This window comes from Larus michahellis, chromosome 21 (genome assembly GCF_964199755.1).
Source record: "Larus michahellis chromosome 21, bLarMic1.1, whole genome shotgun sequence".
Classification (NCBI taxonomy): Eukaryota; Metazoa; Chordata; class Aves; order Charadriiformes; family Laridae; genus Larus; species Larus michahellis.
Window position 1 is genome coordinate 2,497,025 of NC_133916.1, and position 21,665 is coordinate 2,518,689.

General features: G+C 52.4%; 1 protein-coding gene across 1 annotated transcript; it reads right to left on the bottom strand.

Annotated features, from left to right (window-relative positions):
• On the bottom strand, positions 1 to 20,810 carry KCNA3 (potassium voltage-gated channel subfamily A member 3). Its single transcript, XM_074564271.1, has 2 exons — positions 16,389 to 20,810; positions 1 to 6,714 (listed from the first exon to the last, which is right to left on the bottom strand). Exon 1 carries the CDS (start codon positions 19,794 to 19,796, stop codon positions 18,045 to 18,047), a length of 1,752 nt encoding a protein of 583 aa, XP_074420372.1. The 5' UTR covers positions 19,797 to 20,810; the 3' UTR covers positions 1 to 6,714; positions 16,389 to 18,044.
• Between the last annotated feature and the right edge of the window lie 855 nt (positions 20,811 to 21,665).

Genomic DNA, 21,665 nt, shown 5'->3' on the forward strand with positions numbered 1-21,665 from the left:
TGCGTGTTTCAGCCATTTTATTGAACTTTGCGTATGAAATAACAGTTTTGAGTTCTAATGAAAAAAACAAAAAAAAACAAAAAAAAACAAATTAAAAAAATAAATTCAACATCAGGTAAAAAAATCACGCAACCAAAAAAACCCCCCAAAAAATCACTTTTTTTTACTGGTAGGTGAACACAAGGCCCACACCGCAGTGGAGGTCACCAGGACGACGGGATGCGGCAGCTTGTTTTAGCATCAGACTGGTATCAAAAGAACAAGTTTAAACAATTGCAACACAGCTCACCAGCAAAAACCAGAGTTTAAAACGAACTCCGAGTAACAAGACTGCGCTTTACATCTCCAGGCCAAAACTGCATCGTTTCTGCGGCACCGAATTAGTCCGGATTCATTTCAGCCTTTGTGTAGGGAAGGCTTTAGTTTTTCAGTCTGATACGCTGAATGTCGCAAGGCAGTATTTCGCTGTTCGAACGTACTCGACGCCCGTTCCAGGTGAGACAGTCATGGGAACATCTCAGCGTTACCCGGCTGCGCAGGCGGAGGAGGGAAAGCAAAGTCAAAATTATATCCAGCCATCTCCGTCCCAGGAAGATACCGTGAAAATCAGTTGCATAGTAAAGGATGGGAAATTGAGAAACATGAGCTGTTCCCGTGCCTGGAGGGTGATGGTCGATGCAACGTCCCCCATTTGCAATGTTTTGGGACCTCGGGCAATGAATTAAGAGCCCGTTCTCCTTGAAAGATGCTAAATTCAGCCGTGGGAATATCTGACCTTCAGCAACAAAGGTGATTTTCCTGCAAGACCTGAGCCTACAAGAAAGCTGGGGAGGGACTTCTTACAAGGGCATGTGGTGACAGGATGAGGGGGAATGGCTTCAAACTGCAAGAGGGGAGATTTAGATGAGATCTGAGGCAGAAATTCTTGGCTGGGAGGGCGGTGAGCCCCTGGCCCAGGTTGCCCAGAGAAGCTGTGGCTGCCCCATCCCTGGAGGGGTTCAAGGCCAGGTTGGACGGGGCTTGGAGCAACCTGGGCTGGTGGGAGGTGTCCCTGCCCAGGGCAGGGGGTGGCACTGGCTGGGCTTTAAAGGACCCTTCCAACCCAAACCGTTCCATGATTCTATGATAATTTGAATAACCAAGTCCCATATCCAATATACTTGTCCTGGCTTGAGGCCATTGGCCAATCTGGCCCAAACCATGACAATACTAATGGCGGCACAAGGGACGTGGCAGCCAACACATCATTTTGCATTAAAACTGCCCTATTTCGGGCACTGGCTTACACTTTCCTGGCTACATTTCCCCTTAATACCATTCCAGATGCAAGTCCAGCTCTATCAATGACTTGAGTATTGCCAGATAAATTGTTCTGCTCCAAAATCATCCTTAGGAACAGGAGTGACGCCTTTAAAATGCATCGGTGGCCTGGCCGTGCAACAGTCAGAGAGCTGATGTGTTACGGGAAACACCCGTTGGTGACAGCGGTATCTCAGAGCATCCGTTTTAAAGATGCACGGATGATGTTATCTTGGAGAAGGCAGAAAAACTGTGAAAAAGAAACATAATTGACCTGTACGAGGGGCTGGGGGACGAAAATAGGGGGATTACGGAGCTGGGTGATTTAATTCACCCAGGGCTGCTCCTTGGCTTTAGCCTCAGCTCAAGGGAGAACATTCCGGCTGACTCTGCAACGGAAAGAAAAGCCAGAGAGCGGGGAGCGCACCGGCCCCCAAAGCTTTTTAGGGGAGAAAAACGCTATCCCACACATTCCTTAATTTTAAAAGGATTCAGGAGCAATAACAGCATTTGAACATCTGTCTCAGAAAGCTTCCAAGTGTGTGCGTAATTAAAGCCTCCGGGGAGTTGGAAGGCTGGTTTCTGAGACGTTCATATTGCAGGGTTTTTGCCAGCACCTGTGGAAAGAGGCTGGAGGCCAGGACGGGACCGCAGGAATCCTGATTTTTTTTTCCCCAAGTCTAGCAGGGCAAGCCGAGCAGCCTGCTGTACGCCGTCTCTGAAAGCTTCCTCCAGCCACGCCGCTAAGCCCCGTCCCATCTGCTCTCCCCACCGAGCCTTCCTTAGTGCCCTTAACCCCTTTTCGAGGTATTTTGCTTTCAAATTTTGCTGCCTTCTTAAAACATCTTAAAACTCTTTCTTAAAACAGGTGGTTTTACGCGACCCTATACCAGCCCAGCTCCCCACATCTGATTTTCCTCCTTATCCACCAGGACAGACCCAACGGCAGACCTCTCATCCCTTTAATTGCAGCCTAAAATTAAAAAGGGGAAGGGATGGGGCACAGCGTTTGCCGGGGACGGCAGCTGGGCCAGGCGCAGAGGAGGAACGTCTACGTGTTCAGCGTCTAAAGAGCACGTCTAACGCACGGCATCTCCGAGATGCTCTCGGCATCTCCGAGCACCGCTTTGAAGGGCCATGAATAAAGATGAGCAGCCTGCGTTCGCGTGATTACGGGAATCAATGCACGCTATTTTTTGGATCTTCTCTTGATGTCAGCCGTCATTAAATCGCTGCCTTTTTTGTTTTTTTAATCGACTGGATACATTTTTAATTTGTCTTCCCTTGCCAAATCCAGTCCTCCGCTCCACATGACATCTCGACACAGCTGTCCCGATACGATGGTTATCTTTAAAATGCACGAGGCTAGAGTCAGAGTCGTGGCAACACAGATTAATATACCGGACCGACAGTTAAAGACTATCAAACTGTCAATTATTTTGAAAAAGCACATTAACAATTAGCTGGCTCAGCGACCAAGCGAAAGAAACCCAACAGCACGGAGCAACGTCGTCAACGCCGGTTATGTACAATACCGAGAAGTGGTTGAAATTTGGCAAGACTGTCATCGGTGCGAGATGTCCGTGGGGTGGGTTCGGTGCTGGCCGGGGGGAGCGGAGCGGCCACGGGCTGAGCGCTGCTCCGGGAACCGGCATTTCTGCTGCCAGAGGCGGCACCGCTGGGACCCACCAGCCCCGACGGGCGAAGGGATCTGGTTTTTCCCATCCCTTTGCTTGTCAAAATACGCCTTTTGAACCGTAACAGAGAGACGCTTTAACAAAGTGGCTATTGAAAACAGACGAGGTATAATTATGTTACATACACACGTGCCATAAAAAAGCTCTCCTGTAACACTGGTGAAAAATAAAAATAACTTTAGTGCTGATACATTCTATCCCCCATTTTAAGGGCTACTAGATCATGTTCCAAAAGAAACTAAATTTAACACCTTTGGGACCAGGGCTTCCCAAGATCCAGGTCTGTGGCAATCCAGAAAATTGATTCTCCTCCTGTTAATGTGCCGCTAGCCCCGAGGGCAACCCAGGGCTGTCTGCGGGGCTGCGGGGGGATGCTGGATCTGACCTTCAGCAGGTGCTTTGGCCGTTTGCACCCCAAAACCACCAGCACGGTAGAAAAATGCTTTCTGGGTCAGTCCCTCCCAATTTCAGAGTCGCTAAAGCTTTTGTTCAATCTCTTTCGCAGCCTCAAGAGCACACTACGAACCCGTCACACTGCAGGGAAGGCTGAAAACAAATGTATTTTGCAGCTCCTTAGTGGTTTTGGAGGTGAAATCTCCCCAAAAAAGCCCAGCCCCATCTCCCCCAGCCTGCTGGTATCTCCATCCATGGCAATGGGGAAGGACCCATGGCTTGGTTATTTGGTGTTTCCAGTGGTGACAACAGGCTCAGCCTTCACTCCCCAAACAGTGGGGACTTTTAATTGTCTTTTTTAAGGGGTCTTTTTAAGGTCTCAGGCTTTTTATGGTCTGAGCATTAATTAATTTTGGCACTGGGGAGCTGCAGGATGAGACAGCCCCGGGGGATGGAGACGGGGGGGGCACAGCTCCCCTCAGCAGGAGATGGGATGGATGCCTGGGAGGTGGGTTTTGGCTGTGCCACGTTAAGACCCAGCCGGCCACAACTCAAAAAAGCTCTGCCAGCCCATCCTCAGACCGCTCCAGCTGGGGCGGTGCCACAATTACTGCCAGATCCCCAGGGATTTGCCGGAAGAGCAATTTGCTGGAGGATCCCACACAGGAGCAACCTCTCCCTACCCCACCACGGGCTGGCCTTGGGGCAGGGCATGGCCAAAGGAGAAGTTAATGAGAGCCACCACTCCAATTAGCTTTAATTTATGCAGACGGCTTTCACAGCGGATTGATTTCACACCATGGGGTGCTTCACCTCCGCGATTCCCCAGCATCCCTCTGTCCAGCTCTGGGCACCCTCAGCTCATCCCATGGGCTCGGGGACCTGCTCCTCGAGCTCTTCCAGCAGTCCTAGTCCCCATCTCACCTCCCTCTGCGCCTCGTCCTGCAAAAACCGTGATAAACTCACTCATTTCTCAACAGCTCCATGGCCACAGGGTTTCTACCATGCTGGGAATAAATGCAAACAAGCCCAAGGAGCAATGTCCTACTAAGGGTCATATCCACGCTTGCTCTTCATTCCCCAAGGCGAGCAATAAAGCTTTGACTAAAACTGCTGTTTTTTTCACTTGTGTTTCTTTTCTCGCCGTCTCAGCCCATTCTCCCCAGCCCACACCTATGCAGAGCCCCAGAGACTTCTCTCTTTGGGAGCCCAAAGTCCTGCTCCCATGAACAAGGTGTCCATCACCAATGATGCCACAACAGGAGGAGGAATTCAAGCTAAGAAATTATCAGTATTTAAAAACCAAACAAAATAAGTGCAACCTCACCAAAGTTGATGCATTCCTTTAAGAACCACATCGTTGCCCCGCAGTTAAGGGAATTTCTCAATCCTAATTTCAGCTGAAGTTTGCATGTGGGGCTTAGGCTTCTTCTGCTGACCTCCAGACAGGTCCGGAGTGATCCCAGCCCTGAACGATGGCTCAGAAATCCACTTGGGTTTCACCCGTCTTCAAAGCTCTTTGGCAAGGAGAGATGCGTGGTACAGGCAGCCAGTTGCTTTGCCACCGATATTCCCCTGAGCTTTCCCATTTCAGAGCCTTTCTTCCAGGTCGGGTGTTTATTTTTAAATGCATCCTCACTTGGGTCGTACCTCAAAGCATCCCACACCTGTCTCCTCTGGATGTTCCCCATGTCCTGCCCGGGATCTTGTTTGAAATGCAGGTAAATAGCTCTGCTCGGTGAAGGATCCCGGTTTTGGTGCTGCCCTCCAGGCTGAGTGGTCCTGGCTCCCCTTTCCAGGTACCAGGGGACTTCCAGACTTGTTCTTGGACACGGACACAAAGCAATCGGCAGCATGAATTCAAGAGTCTGCTTCACACGCCTAATGATTTTGTCTCCCGTTACCTCCCCTTGAGCATCCTCCGCTTCGGATCGAGCTCCAGCTCTCTTCGCTTGGACCAGTCCAAATTACCATTCTCCAAACCATCCCCGGTGAATTATTGCAATGCGGATGCAGAGGTTCCCGCGCTCACCGAGTCCCGCTGACTTTATTTTCGCTCGTTGCAAGTATCACCTTGGTCTCCCAATGGAGTACGTGCCGGGCGGGTTTTAGTCTCAAAGCTGGGACGGAGCGAGCGTGCCGAGGTGGATGAGGCTGGGGCAAGACGGGGAAGCCAGAAGCAAGAGAGACCATCCACCCCTTTGCCATTTGCTTTTGTGCTTTTGCAGACCATTTGTACCTTTGCAGACCATTTATCCCTTCGCGGACGATTTATCCCATTGCACTGGGCTGGTATTTACCCATTCGGTCCCAGGAAATGCAGGGAGGTTATAGATTCACAGCTCCACAGCCCATTGCGGGCAGCCCACAGCTCTTAACCTGCCAAAAAAAAATCGAAAGCAGCCTGCAAAACGCAACAGCGACAGGCAAAGGAGCGATGGACTCCCCGTTTATTACAGTATCAGCAACGCAACACTATAATATCCCCTCGGGGTTCCAGTGCTGTGGAACAGCAGAGAAGGGCGCGCGGGCTCTCGTGAAATGAAGCAGGGGCACGACCCACCAGGACCGGGTTTTATACCTTTTCCACCCCTGGAAATTCCATTTTTCCTTAGTTTTTCACGGCGTGATCCTGAAAGCAAGGCACAACATGTTGAGTGTTTGACACTGTGTTCCTCAGCATCGGCGGCGACGTTACTTTCTTAATAAGAGCTTAAAATAAATCACAGCCTTTGGTGCAGCACATACCTACTCATAAAGAGCATTTACAGGAAAATCAGAAAAATGGAACAGAAATTATTTGTATCCCAGCGCCAAAAACAGCCCATGGTTCGACAGGGAACCATGAGAGCAACCGAATTTCCCCCATCTCCCTCCCACCCCAAGCAAAACACTTGGACTGCTTATTAGCAGCTCTGGTTAACGTTTCCTTTCTGGTTGCTTAATCTTTCAAGAGATATTTTTAAAAAAAAAAAAAAGAAAACAGATCGGAATAATGTCCAAACGATTTCCACCTCCCCTCCTCCTTTTTCCTGGCTTTGTTCAGCCTGGTTATATTGCACATGATTCGGAGATAAACTTCCAGTCGCAAAGATGTTGCCTCCTACATAATGCACTTGTCAGAAAACACAGATAACGTGGCAAATATTTCATCGATATATATGTGAAGTATGAAATGGGTTTAACTGGGGAGGACAGAGCCTCCGTGGGGTCGGGTCCACAGCAGCATCAGTCACCCGGGTCCGTGATGTTTGCCATTTCCTTGGAGACGTTTTATTTCTCAACACAGTCCTGAAGGTCTTAATTTTGAAACTTCTTCTGTTATCTGTTGGGCAGAGCAAAGAACGGCTTTTATGCACAGCCTGGTTTGGAAAACAAGCAACAGGTTATTATTATTTTTTTTCGAGGCACAGTAGAATAAATGCTGCACGTTGGTCCCCTCAGACAACTTCACATCCCCCTTCCCCACCAACAAAAAAAGTGAAAATTTGCTCATTAAGATTGTTTAATGGACTAAATGCAACGCAGTCTAAAGCGAGCTAAAGATAGAAAAAAGATTCATTAAATATATTCTGGTTATTAACTATTACCTCACATTAATGGCAAGTTCCAAATCCAGAATAATTAGCACAAAGTTGGTTTTCCTCATCATGTTTTTATCCTAATCAAGCCGGGTTTGTTCCAACCCGATATAATTCACATGATATTAAGCAATTGCTTGATCTTATAAATCCAAGACAGGGGACGGCAGGAGCCGGGGCCGATCCCACATCCAGCGCTCGGACCACGGAGTCGCTCCGGAGAGCTCAAACCCGAGACCCCGTTTTGATGCGGGGATGGAGGTGTCTAGAAAAGGCAAAAAGAAATCCCCCAACCTCTGGGGTGCCGGAGCTGCCGAGCCTCTGGAGGGCACGAACCCGGTATTGCAACAAGTCGGCTTGAAGCACGGACTCATCCTGACTCCTATTTTAATACAGTGAGATGCTCTGCTCTGTCTTTAAGACACCGAAATTCTTAGAAACTTCACGCATCTGCTTACATCCCTCTCGTTTTCGGAGATGACACACTCTGCCTTTAGTTCGGAGCATCCCACCTCCCACCGCGCCGCGTCCCAGGCTCTGCACCCGCCTGCGGATGGGGCACGGCCAAATTTCCCCGAGGGTTTAAGCCTCACGCAAATCAGCGGGATTTCCCCCCCTCCCCCAAATTCTGGCCCTTTTCGTGGTGATTTTTCAAGTGGGAATTAGTAAAGCTTCCTATAGCGAGGTTCATTAACTATATTAAAACCAGTGTGTGGTGCACACTAATAAGATGAGCACTACCACCAAATCAGATTACGTGAGCCGGATGCTTCATTAGCAGCCGGTGATGAGACAAGGGTAGGAAGGATCTGTATTCACAGTTCAGAGCCCAGCCTAATGCACCAGGACCTGCTGGGTCCCAGCTCACCCCCCCAGATGAGCCTGTTTTCCCCAAAGGGAGAGTCAGGATGGAGATAAGTAAGACGGGATAGGATCCATGCAGCCAGGAAGGGAAGGGCTCTTGCTTTTTTTGCAAAGTAATGGTCAAACTGCCGGCATCCTCGAGCATCGCTGGAGTATTACGCAAATAAAACCCAAATAGCAGGGTGAGACCTGCTCTCTGGATGTTGCAGGGAGGCTGTGGAAGGGCGGATGTTGCAGGGATGCTGTGGCAGGGAGGCTGTGGCAGGGCTGATGTTGCAGGGAGGCTGTTGCAGGGAGGCTGTGGCAGGGCTGACGTTGCAGGGATGCTGTTGGAGGGATGCTGTGGCAGGGACGCTGTGGCAGGGATGCTGTTGGAGGGATGCTGTGGCAGGGACGCTGTGGCAGGGATGCTGTTGGAGGGATGCTGTGGCAGGGATGCTGTGGCAGGGCTGATGTTGCAGGGAGGCTGTTGCAGGGAGGCTGTTGCAGGGAGGCTGTTGGAGGGAGGCTGTGGTAGGGCTGATGTTGCAGGGATGCTGTTGGAGGGATGCTGTGACAGGGCTGATGTTGCAGGGATGCTGTTGGAGGGATGCTGTGGCAGGGAGGCTGTTGCAGGGAGGCTGTTGCAGTGATGTTGCAGGGACGCTGTGGCAGGGACACTGTGGCAGGGCTGATGTTGCAGGGATGCTGTTATAGGGCTGATGTTGCAGGGAGGCTGTTGGAGGGAGGCTGTGGTAGGGCTGATGTTGCAGGGATGCTGTTGGAGGGATGCTGTGGCAGGGAGGCTGTTGCAGGGAGGCTGTTGCAGTGGTGTTGCAGGGACGCTGTGGCAGGGACACTGTGGCAGGGCTGATGTTGCAGGGATGCTGTTATAGGGCTGATGTTGCAGGGAGGCTGTTGCAGGGAGGCTGTTACAAGGCTGATGTTGCAGGGATGCTGCTGCAGGGATGCTGTGGCAGGGAGGCTTTTACAGGGCTGATGTTGCAGGGATGCTGTGGCAGGGCTGATGTTGCAGGGATGCTGTTGCACGGAGGCTGTTGGAGGGAGGCTGTGGTAGGGCTGATGTTGCAGGGATGCTGTTGGAGGGATGCTGTGGCAGGGAGGCTTTAGAAGGGAGGCTGTTGCAGTGATGTTGCAGGGATGCTGTGGCAGGGACGCTGTGGCAGGGATGCTGTGGCAGGGACGCTGTGGCAGGGATGCTGTGGCAGGGATGCTGTTATAGGGCTGATGTTGCAGGGATGCTGCTGCAGGGATGCTGTGGCAGGGAGGCTGTTACAGGGCTGATGTTGCAGGGATGCTGTGGCAGGGCTGATGTTGCAGGGAGGCTGTTACAGGGCTGATGCTGTAGGTCTGATGTTGCAGGGAGGCTGTGGCAGGGAGGCTGTTGCAGGGGTGTTGCAGGGATGCTGTGGCAGGGAGGCTGTGGCAGGGAGGCTGTTGTTGTTGCAGGGAGGCTGCTGTTGTTGCAGGGAGGCTGTCGCAGGCATGCCAAAGCAGGCAGAGAAAGGAGCGAGGGGAGGATTTCCCACAAGAAGCAAAGATCCCCTTGCAAGGCAGCGCGACACTCAGAGGAAAATAAGCTACCAGAGGGGCTTAGTGCTCCTTGCAAGGGTCTCAGACCAGCTGGTTATTCAAGCGCCAGCTTATCTTGAAGTGCCAGGAGGGACTAGTCATGGGCTTAAAGCTAACTGCGGTTTATGCTGTATTGGACTGGGCTTGCTGGGGGGGATTACACCCCCCTCCCACCTGCCAGCAGGGAAGGGCTCCTGCTTTTTTTGCAAAGCAATGGTCAAACTGCCGGCATCCTCAAGCATCGCTGGAGTATTACACAAATAAAACCCAAATAGCACCTTCAGCCCGGCACGGCCCAGGAAATACCGTTGGTTTGGCTGAGAAGGGGACGGCAGAGTTGGGGTTCTGCAGATTAAGTGGTAAATAGTAATTTTCTCAAACCTGGCAAATAATCCAGTGCTTTGGGGTACCCTGGGGCCTTTTCAGGCTGTATCTTTGCCCTTGCAGAAAGAAACCCCAAATCCTCAGCCTAACGATGACGTTATTTCACCGAATTCAGCAAGAACAGCAGTGGGAGTGAGGAGTCAGGAGCATTCAGGAGATATCACTGTTCCGGCTCCTGAAGGGATCCAGATGTATTCCCATCATATGGGGGTGATGAAATCCTCTCCACTCCAAAAGAAACAGAGGATATTACACAGCAGCCACAAAAATTAGATGTTTTTAAATCCGCCGAGCCAAATAACTTGAATCCAGGCATTCGGAGCTGGCGAGGCAGCTCGTGAGACTGCAAGTCTTGACTATCTCTTGAGCCTGGTGGAAATCCAGAGGACTGGAAAATAGCTCCTGTTGGGCCAATTTTTTAAGGGATAAACAAAGCGACCTGCAAAATGATGGGTCTGGCCATCTGTCGCTGATCCCAAACAATATGCTGGAATGGCTGAGAGTCTTAATACAGAATTAAAGAGGAAGATATAATTGATGCCAATCAACGCAGGGTTAGGGAAAACAGATCTTACCACGTTAACTTGATATCTCTTCTTACCGAGTTCCACATTTGGCTGATAAAGGTAAATGCTTGTGTAATTCTCTCCTCTAAGGGAGCTGCGTGACAGCTTGGTTAAGAAAATGGAGCAATAAAGCCAATTCCCAGGAGATATCACAAGCCAGAAAACCAGCCGAACCCAGGTCCCGTTCACTGGTTCGCGTCTCCTTGCGCATTGCTTTGCTTTCTCAGAGCGTTTTGCAACAAGGATGGGAGAGATCTGGCTGAAAGGTTTCCAGCCCCAGGAGAGAACAGCCCAGGCTTGTTTCAGATGCAGCAGAAAGATTTCCACCTTTAATTTGGAGATTTCTGAACCGCCAAACACGATTCAGGCACCCGAAGGGTAAAGCACGAGCGCTGGCTGCCAGCATCCACCGATGCCCATGCAGAGATGTAGGAAACCCCTCTGCCCTGCAATGCTACACCCGGCTCACAGCAAACTCCCTTCCATCCCTCCTGCGAGCTCAAATTTGCAGCAGGCAGGTTCAGTTTAAGCCCGAACTTCTTACATCTCATTTTTGACCTGCTGCGACAGCCTGAGGTTCGAATCCGTACCGAGCTGCGGTGGCAGCTCCAAGCAGAGACCGGCGAGGAGGGAGGAGAGGGATTTCGACTATAAATGCACGGAGATTTCAGGAGAAAGGATGGAAAAGCAACGGTAAAGCTGCAGAGTGAAGAAACCGGAGGGGAGGAGGATGGTTATGGGAAGGGGAGCCGTAGGGCAGAGCTGGCATCCCTGGAAAGGTGGGTGAAACCCTGGGCTTCCCCCCGGCTGGGGGAAATAACTGCAAGTAACGGGGTATCAGGGGCAGGGTCTGCAGGTCTGCAAGCTGCAAGAAAGCTGAACTCCATAAAGCCTTTGGAGGATTCTTTCCTTCCTGCTCTGTGTTTCAAAACTGCCTCTTCCTCCCACAGCGTGTTTCATCGCTGCATTTCCAAGCACTTACTGAAGCTGCTCAGCATCATTTACAGATGGGGAAACTGAGGCCCGGAGGAGGTGACCTGCCCAAAGCCTCCCAGCAGGGCGACAGCGAGCACCCAGCACACGCCATCGTGCTCCCATCCTCCTGGCCAGGGATGCAGGGATGCGCATTGTCATGGACCAACTCCATGCCAAAATCCTCCCTGGGCCGCCCAGCATCCCCCCCGCCCCGCCCCCGCATGGCACTCAGCTAATTCATCACAACCGAGTTCAACAGCAAACACATCTCTCCGCAAATGCCAAGAGCCCTTTGCAAAGCATGTGTTCATCCTGTCCATGCTCCGTTGCAATTTTAGCTTCCCGGGACAGCAAGACCCCGAGCACGGACCCCGCTGCCCCCGCAGAGGTGGAGCCTCCGGCGCTTCCACCATGACACAACCCCAAAGGATTTTCCGTTATCTATCCATGACGGTGCTTCGGAGGAAGCGAAGCAAAGCAGCTGGTGCTGGTCAGCATCAAAATAAAACCGCCTGCACTCGGCATCCTTGCCAGCGAGAGCAGAGATAGCCACTCGCTAATCCAGTCGTGCGAGCCACGCATCCGAACCAAGTCTTCCCACCCAGCGTGTGTTAAAGATGCTAAAAATGAAGCGCGACGACGGTAGAAAAGCAACAGACACGACAGAGCTCAACCACGCTCAGAAAAGCATCTGAATTACAAGTCTTAAGGAAATGAATCATTCCTAAACCAACCCAGCAGTGCGTGCTGCCGTTGGAATCGCTGAGCCAGGGGTCTTAATATTAGTGTGCAGCGCGGTCAGGTAACGACTATTCCCGTTATGACTAAGGGAAGACCAGGGATCATGAAGTATTTTAGCTACTCCTAACTCGAATGACAAGCTGAATGAGATAGGAGACAGGTTTTAATTTACTTGAGCATGTCCTGGTTCATAAGAAGGAGAAAACTGACGGTGCCCTGCGGGGAGGTTCATGCGTGAAGGTTTCCCTGCCCTGCTGCAGAGCATCCTCAGCGCCGAAAACTCAGGCTTGGGGTGGTGATGAGCCCCAGATGGACCCGGAAACTTGGGGGTCTCATAAAGCACCGCCTTGTTCGTGGAAGTAAAAGCGCACGGGGGCTCGCGGGGGATTTTCTCAGAGCGTTTGTGGCTGTTTTGCCGGCAGCGGGGATAAAAGGGCTCCAGCTACAAGGGCAGCGTGGGACCCCGCGCACATCCATCTTCCACAAGGAGGACGGTCCTCATGAGCTAAAATTGGGATTCGCCGGGTGAGAAAGAGCAGGAGCCCTGACGCCTTCCCAGCCCAGAGCAGCAAACACGTGTCCCACCAGGTGGGATGAATATTGCTTTGACGAAGACACCATTACTCATTTTCCTGTTCGGGAAGCCAAGTACGGGAGTAAAAAGGTCTCGACTGTGTCCAGGGCTCGACCACAGCGGAGCCAGGAGAGCTTCGGCTGGGGCAAGAGCCAGATGCTGTGGAGACGGGGCTGGGGCTGCTCTGTGGGGGTCCCCCCAGCAGTGAAGGTGCCCCCCACCGTGGGAAGGCTCTGCCCCCCTCATCCCATTCCTGTATGTGCCCTAAGAAAACCCTCTATCACCCTCCCCCCAAAATGAAGCCAAAACCCTCCCACTGCCGGAGAAACGATTCCTGGCAGGGATGAGGCATCTCGGGACCCCCGCCCCGAAACATCCCCAAAATGTCCCTGTCAGAGCAGTGACATTTCCCGGAGAAGCGCATCGCTCCAGGCCTCCATGTTCAAACCCAGAAACCCACGCCTGGCACAGGAACCCGGCACCCGCAGCACAGCGTTAGCGCAGCCTCTGCCACGAAAACAGCACCCAGGGAAACAGGGAAAGGCAGCAGCATCCCGTCCTTAACACACCCCCCAAAAGTCGAGCCAGGCACCCCATTCACACTATGGGTGCAGAAGCACAGTTCCAGCTCCGTAGCAGCAAAGGAGACAATTTATAGGACATTGCCCTGCCCACGGCATCCTATAATGTCCAGAAAGTCCCTATTGCCCCGCGCCCATCGCCCATACGACTGCCTTTGCACGAGGATGCCGGTGCTCTGAGCTCTCCTTCCCGGTACACGCAGCGATTGAGGCCGAAGGGCAAAATGAGTCGCATTTAAATCTTATTTGTCTTGTTTGCGCTCGCAGGTTTGCAGCCTGCCCAGAGATCGCTTGTTCAAGCATTTAAAAATGGGGAAAAAAAGGCCCTGCCTTCCATCAGGCTGCGACGGGAGCCTCCATGTGCGCTCACCAAGATATGCATATTTTAAAAGCTTGGCAGGAAGAGGGCTCCAAACTACACAATTAAACAGATTTCATGCAGAATGCTCTCCGTGCGCACCAACCCCTGCAGGAGACCCTCTCCCTGCGCTACGGCTCGGCCAGGAGACCCCTCCGCAGCCCACGGGCTCTGGGTGGCTCCTTCCCTTCTGCTGGGGAAGCCGCTTGCCTGCCCTTTGCCTCCTCTTAACTGTCCATAAACTGGGGCTTAAAAACAAAAACCCGGCTTCTTTTGTCAAGTGAGGGAGCAGGAACAATTGCTCGGAAAGAAATTTAACCCTCCTGGAGGAAAGAGATATCCCCAGCCCTTGTTTGTGTCCACACATGGGGTGGGATGGATACTGCTCTGCCCCTCTGGCCACCCCAAGCACCTGAAGGGCATCTATTGTGCTGGAGAACAACTGAACCTTTTTAGAAGAGTTCAGGCCTGAAAACACACACAAAACAGGGCAAATAAGCAGGAGAAAAAGGTGACGGTGTCAAAGTACCGAGCACAGGAGCCAGAGCTGGGGTGGCTGCCTGGCCCCTGCATCCCCCTGTACCACGGATGTGTTTCGAGGTGGCATCCAGGGATGAAACGGAAAAGGAACAGGTCCTAAAAGCAGAGGGAAAGCGAAAGGACCCTAGGAAAGAGGCAGGAGGCCATACAGGGCTCCATACCACTCAGTGCCCCCACATAAACCGAATACATAAAGCATCTGGGGAGACAGCTATGGCCTCTCAGGTCTGTGTCCCCTGGGCAGGAGCTGCCTGCTCCCGTCCTTGCTCCCGTCCTTGGATGTCAGCAATGTCACTTTGTCTCCCAGATGACAGGTAGGAAGGAGAGGGGAGGAGGAGGGCATTTCAGAGAGCATCACTGCCACGCCACACATGCAGGCGACAAGCCGGGGAGTCCATGCCGGGGACTACCTGGGGACGCAGCCTTTCTTTCCCCTCCTTGCTTTCTGTGGGATCTTAAATGTCAGCCGGCAGCTTTCGGTAATGCACTTTTCCTCCATTTAATGCAATAAGCTGAGTCTAGGCAAGCCTTTCGCCTTGCCTTGGGAAGGCTTCGCAGCAGGCTGCCAGACAGCAGCGGCTAACGCTAATCTCCTAATGCTGCCCGCTCTAAGCACATTAGAAACAGTCGAGTCCAACACGCTGCAAAGGCTGAGGCTCATCTTTAACTCCCCAGTGACTGCTAAAACAGCCCTAAGTCCTAATAGGAGGCACACTGCAAGAGAGCAAAGTAAGTTAAACAAGCAGCTGGCTGCAGAGAGAGCAATCTTTCAGCGATTTGTCTCTCCAGTTCCTGGCACAAGGCACGCGGCAGCCAGTTTAAGAGAAGCCGTCAGACCGTGCAGTAACAGAAAGTATTTATCTTGCTGAACGGTACCCAACGAGACAGCGCAGAGGGAAGAGGCAGACAGAAACGGGGCAGAGCATCAGAAGGATATCCCCCATTTTCCCACGTTCTCTTAAAGGCAGAGCAGCAGGGCTCTTCTCTTTTTCAGCGATACCATTCAGTTCTGGAGCAAAACTCCAGCGGACGAAGTGGTTTCCTCGCCACCTCTCCCATACAGCGTCTTTTACCATCAGTAAAATCCATTCGAAATTATGCTGCCGCTACAAAAATAAAGCAGGGAGTAGTCAGGAAAGCAAACTAACAACCTGCAAGGTTTCTGCTTATTTTAGACGACAGAGAAACCGAAAATTATAACTGCGCCGTTTCCAGGAGAACATGTGGTTTCCGTACGCCGTGCAGCTGCCACGGAGAAAATGCGGAGACAAAACTCATCTGCAAACTCTCCCGAGCAGGGCCGGTTCCCCTGCTTTTAAACTCAAATCCTCCTTTTAGGAATAGGTGTGCGGCAAAGCGTTAATAACAATTTAAAAAGTGAGAGCTCGTAGCAAAAATGACATTTCAGCCCAGGGAAAAGGCACACTGGGGTGTTCCGAGTTCTCCCAGACAAGGGATCTCAGTTATCCCGGACAAGGGATCCCAGGTTTGTTACCTCCCGCGATGCTCCGGAGCATGTCCCTAATAAAGATTATTTGTTAGATCCTCCGCTGGTGAAAACTGGAGGAGCTCCAATAAAGCTGTCACATACCATTAGCTGAGAAGCCGCTCTGTTGGTTTTCCTGGTTATAAGGGTTTTATTAACCGGGGCTAAGGCTCGGCTCGGGGAGAGTGTTACAAACTGTCCTGATCCTTTAAAGTCCAGGTAAAATCCTAGCTGAACTCCGATTTCGGCACCGCCAACATCTCTCGGGACAAATCCCCCTTTGCCCACGCTTGGGAAAGGTGTGACTCGCTCAGGTTGGGGTCAAATCTCTCTTTGCCGTAGGAGGTATTTAACAGCAGTACACTACTTTGAAGGAATCTGCATTTATTTAACCCAAAACCCAGTGAAACGGAGCAGAGCTGGAGCCAAGGCGCTCGAGCCTGAGCAGCCAGGCCCTGCCTTCAGCCCGCTTCGACGGCAGGGGTTGGACCGAAGCATTAAACCCCTCCAAATAACCTTTTTAGCACAGAATTGAAGAGATCCAGCTGCAAAAAAAGCAGCAGGGTTTTCCTCCCATGCACAGCACCAAAAAGCAAAGTGAAAAGCAAATATAAGCTATAGGATGTTATCCCACTTCACCTAACGTGCACAAAACCACCAGAGAGCGCAGGGTAAGCTGAAAAAGAAAATTAAGCAGTGGAAAACACGAGGTTTGTCCCCAAAAAAGCAACAATACTTGATGATGCCATCGAACCCTAAAACCTGTGCAGAGCTCACCTGATCCCATCAGATGTCCCGTGGCCCCTGGTGCGCACGTAAAGATGAAGCCGGTGTGTTTTCCCCCGGCGGGGTTTTTTTGGTTACTTTTCAATCCTGCTTTGTATAGATCTGTCCCCCTCCTTTCAAAAAGCTGCCGGGGCGTCTCAGCCCAGCTTTCCCGCTGGCTGCTCCGTGCCATTTCGCACGGGGTTTGGGGGGAAAAGGCCGGGTGGTTCTCGGCGGAGCGGGCGCTCGTGTTTGCCAGGATGAGAGACTCCATCCCCAAATTTCACTGCCAAGGTGTGAGCTCCTCTGCGAGGCAGAGCTGGATTCGGGGTGTGCTTATTGCCTAGGGCTGCTTTATTCAGCACAGGGGAAACCACGGGGGGGACGTGGCCGGGGAAGGGGGTGCCGGGATGGGGTCACATAGCGGGGGCAGAGCCGTGTCCTGTGGGATGATGGGGCTGGAACCATCTGGAAAGGTTTTTTTTTTTTTGCGGGAAGAGCGAGGACCAAGGGGGATGGGAGAAGGGATGCCATGACAACCTTTGGGGGTTTCCCAGGAAACCAGGGTCGCCATGGCAACTGCATCACTCCAGTCCGAATTAGTGACTTCCGCTGGAAGGCGTGTTCGCCACTTTAATCTTCTTGCGATAAGCAGCTGCATCTCTCCCAAAGGCATCGCAAAAAAAAAAAAAAAAAAAAAAAAAGGAGGAAATATCCCTTTGTCTCCAGCTGGGTGGGTTGGAGGCTGCACAGCCACGGCGAGGAGCCCATCGCGGATCCTGCATCATCCCCCGGTCCATGCCGGCATCGCTCCCCGCGCACCGTTGGCTCCTGAAACCCTTCCATTTTGCCTTTCGCCTCCCTCCTCCCCGCACACAGACCCGCTGCATGGCCGCAAATTTGACGTTGGATGAAATAATGCCATAGGGTTGCAGGGGAAGGGAATTAAGGATAGAAAACGAAGGCTTTCTTTTTTTTTTTTTTTTCCTATTTAAATCAGCATTGATTGCACTCGGTCTCTGACCAGATTAGAATTTCATAAATGATCTAACGGGGGAGAAAAGGGAATCTGTGATGTGCCCGTAATGGCACACCACATGTTTCAATATTAAGCGTCATTTAACAATGTGGTAACAGAGACTCTCTGCAAAATTAAATGGTTATTTCCTCCCAACCCCCTTCCAGTGCGCTCTGCAACATGTTTTCCTCATCTCCCCCCCCAATCCGGGGTTGTTAATCCAACAAGTGAGCTTATGTGATGGAAGGGGAAATCGGCTACACGCTGCCTTTAGGGAAGTGCGGGGGGGGAAATTCAGGAGCAAAGCGAGAGGTCCCCAAAAACAAGAAAACAAAAGCAGCCCTGCAACACGTTGCAGAACAAACACCTGTTTCGACGGTGAGTCTTCATCTTCCTTCTCTTTACCCTTTAGCTGTCCTCTTCTTCGCAGAATTTTAAATCCTTTTTTGTTTGGTTGGTTGGTTTTTTTTGGATCTTTAGAAAGGCAGGATCTAAAAAAATAAACGTATAAAAACGAGGGCACACACAGACCGACGATGGTGCATGTTCCACACAACACCGAGTACACAGTCACTTTGCATTATTATTGTTATTGTTATTTTTTTTACCGCATCCTCAGTTTTTGTTGCTGTTTGTTTGGTTTTGCGTTTTTAAACATCCGTAAAGATCTTTTTGATGTTCACACAGTTGGGATTGTTTGTGGTTGTGCAGTTGCCTGTCTTAAAGGCAGCCTGTTTGAATGCACTGTGGTTGATTCCCCCTTCCTCGATCACCATGTACTCGGACTTGCTGAGGGTAGAATTGCTGCGAGCCTTCCTCATCTCCTCGCTGGACGAGAGGTGCTGGCAGCTCCCGACGTGCATGTATTGGGCTTGCTCCTCACCTTCCGTCTCCCGGTGGTAGAAATAGTTGAAATTGGAGACTATCACAGGCACGGGGAGAGCGATGGTCAGCACCCCCGCGATGGCACAGAGGGAGCCCACAATCTTGCCCCCAATGGTGATGGGGTGCATGTCCCCGTAGCCCACTGTGGTCATGGTCACCACAGCCCACCAGAAGGCATCAGGGATGCTACTGAAACCTGAACTGGGGTCATCGGCTTCTGCAAAGTAGACGGCGCTGGAGAAGAGGATGACGCCAATGAAGAGGAAGAAGATGAGCAAGCCCAGCTCCCGCATGCTGGCCTTGAGGGTCTGCCCCAGGATCTGCAGCCCCTTGGAGTGCCGGGAGAGCTTGAAGATGCGGAAGACCCTGACCAGTCGGATGACTCTGAGGATGGCTAAGGACATGGCTTGCTGGCCGTTGCCTTGCCTCTCAGCCAGCTCGGTGCCCAGTGTGATGAAGTAGGGAATGATGGCCACAATGTCAATGATGTTCATGATGTTCTTGGAGAAGGTGGCCTTGCTGGGGCAGGCAAAGAAGCGGACCAGCAGCTCAAAGGAGAACCAGATGATGCACAAAGTCTCCACTACAAAGAAAGGGTCGGTGAAGGATGACACCATGGAAGCAGCCGAGGATGAGGAGTTGGTGAAGACATCAGGTGGGAGAGGGCCACCACCCGTCCCAAAGGTCCCCCCAGTTCCCTCATAGTCATGGTCATCCCTGAATTCAGGCAGGGTCTCCAGACAGAAGATGACAATAGAGATTAGGATGACCAGCACAGAGACGATGGCAATGCCTCGGGCCGGCCCAGAGCTCTCAGGGTACTCGAAGAGGAGCCACACTTGGCGCTGAAACTCCTTGTCGGGAAGCGGCCGCTGCTCCTCCCGAATGAAACCCTCGTCCTCCCGAAACTTCTCCATGGCCTCCTCCCCTAGCTGGTAGAAGCGGATCTCCTCGGAGAAAATATCGATGGGGACATTGACGGGTCGCCGAATGCGCCCACCCGACTGGTAGTAGTAGAGGATGGCATCGAAGCTGGGACGGTTACGGTCGAAAAAATACTCGTTGCGGAGGGGGTCAAAGTAACGCATCCTCTTGCGTGGGTCCCCCAGCAGCGTCTCGGGGAACTGAGCCAGCGTCTTCAGCTGGGTCTCAAACCGCAACCCCGAGATGTTGATCACCACCCGCTCGCAGCACTCGTGCTCCCCACCGCCCGCGGGCTGGCCGGCGGGGACGGCGGCCGGAGTCGTGGGGTGATCGTAGCGGTCCCCCCCGAGCAAAGGATGAGGATGCTGTGGTTCTTCCAGCAAAGGGTCTCCGCCGCCCCCCACCACGGTCATGTTGCCTTCCTCCCCTTCTTCACCCTCTTCCTCCTCCTGGTCGGGGACCGGCTGGGTGGCGGTGGCGGGCAGCTGCTCGGTGTAGCCCAGGTTGTGGTGGCTGCTGGTCGAGCCACCCCGCGGATGCCGGCTGGTGGAGGAGGCAGCCGGAGAGTAGAGCAAGCTCCGGCGCTCGTCCATAAAGGTATGGGGCGGAAGGGGAAAGGGGGAGGGGGGAGGATCGGAGAGGCGGCAGCCGAAGCCTCTTCTTCCTCTTCTTCCTCCTCCTCCGAGCGGAGAGGGAGAAACAGCCGCCCAACTCCTCCAGCGGCTGCCGCTGCTCTGAAGAGCTGAGGCTCTTCTCAAAAAATCCGCCCCCAGCCCTGGCACCGCCTCGCTCAGTCACCGCTCCCGGAGACACCCACCAGCACCCCCGGCCCTGCCCCGCACCCCCGGCACCCTGCGGGCACCCCCTTCCCATCCCCAGCCCGAAGAGGGGGGACCCGATCCGTCCCCCCCACCCAGCAACACGCCGAGGGGCTTCGGTCCCCTCCCGGGGAGCATCCTTTGATGCTCAGCGTGTCGCAAGTGGGGAGAGTTGTTTGTTTTTTTTTTCTTTCCTGGCAGCACTGCTGCCTTAGAAAGAGGGGGTTTTTTTTCTGCCCTTCCCCCGGGAAGGCGAAATGTAATTTTTATTATTAATTTTGGGGTTTGCCTGTCTGTTTCAAGTCACCGTTTTCAAGCCGCGGCGGGGCTGTGGGTAATGGAAAGCAGACAGCGGCCGCCGGAGCCGCCAACAGTTGTTTTGAATCAGCGTTTCGGCTGAAGTGCTGGGGATTTTTTTTTTTTTCTGTATAAAAGAGAGAGCGTGTGTCTCTATAGAAGAGAGTGTGCATGTGCCTGTGCGTGTGTCTGTGTGTGCACACGTGTGTGTCTGCACACGTGTGTCCCTGTGCATCCCCCCAGCAAAATAAAAGGAGCACCGAAGCCGAGCCAGCCCTCCACCGAGGCAGTTTCAGTCCGAACCCAAATCTGCATTTCAGACTTTCCTGCAAGAAAGCCAAAATTTGGCTTTGAATTTTTTGTTTTTCTCCCTTCAATTGATCTTCTTATGCAAATAGCTCAATTTTGGTCAAATGGGATTTTTTTTTAAGGCAAAAGCCTCCTCTGCAGGTCCCAGCGCTGGGAAACGCTCCGTCCCCAGGAGATGTGCACCAGGGACAACCTGTGATCTCTGCACCCGGCTGTGCCCATCTTCTCCCCAGCCCCTCTACGGGTCCCTGTTTTCCCAAACCCCCCCAACGGCAGAAGAGCTTTAATCCCCAGCCACGTGCCAAGTGGGGCTTAGGCAATTCAGGGAGTTCCCGGTTTGGGAAAAAGCCTGACCACAGTGGTCGGGGAGAGGCGAGAAGGGCGACCACGCTGCCGTTCCCACACCGGCCGGGTGGTCCTGCCGCGACGGAGGTTAAAACCCCTCCACCAGCCCCGCTGTAGCTCATCACCGTGGTTATTTTTAACCATCACAGCCTCCAGAAGGTAGAGGGGAAAAAAAAAACAGAAGAAAAGATCAAACTTATTTATGCTTTAAGTTAGAAACAAGCTGTACAAAATATACAAACCTGGGAGGGGAACAACAACAAATAGTGGTGTAAGAGCTGTAAATGGCAGATTGCCACAGTGGACGGGGTCTGAGCGAGCCAAGCCCATCGTCCTTTTTGCCGACAGAGGGGGAAAACCCTCCGCCGCTAGAAATCAGGGAGGTTTCCTGGGGGAATGAGCCTTGGCAAGATCCTGCAGATGAAAAGGTGGACCTGGCTGTGGGACCTCCCAACCCAACACAGCCTTGACCTGCCTGCTCTGCCTCCATCTCCACCAACCTCCCGGTGCCGCATGGCCACCGACGCGTTTGTCACACCAGCAGTAAGGCAGCAGCTCGGTGTGGACACTGGAAGACGTTCACCCGTGATCACAGGCAGGGACACTCCTTTCCAGGCCATGTCACCTTGCCCCAGACTTGGACACATGTCCCTTGTTGCCATCTCCACCCTTGGCTCTAAGCCCCACTTTTGA

Coding starts and splice junctions, on each gene's coding strand:
- KCNA3 (XM_074564271.1), bottom strand. CDS start 19,796: ATGGACGAGCGCCGGAGCTTGCTCTACTCTCCGGCTGCCTCCTCCACC.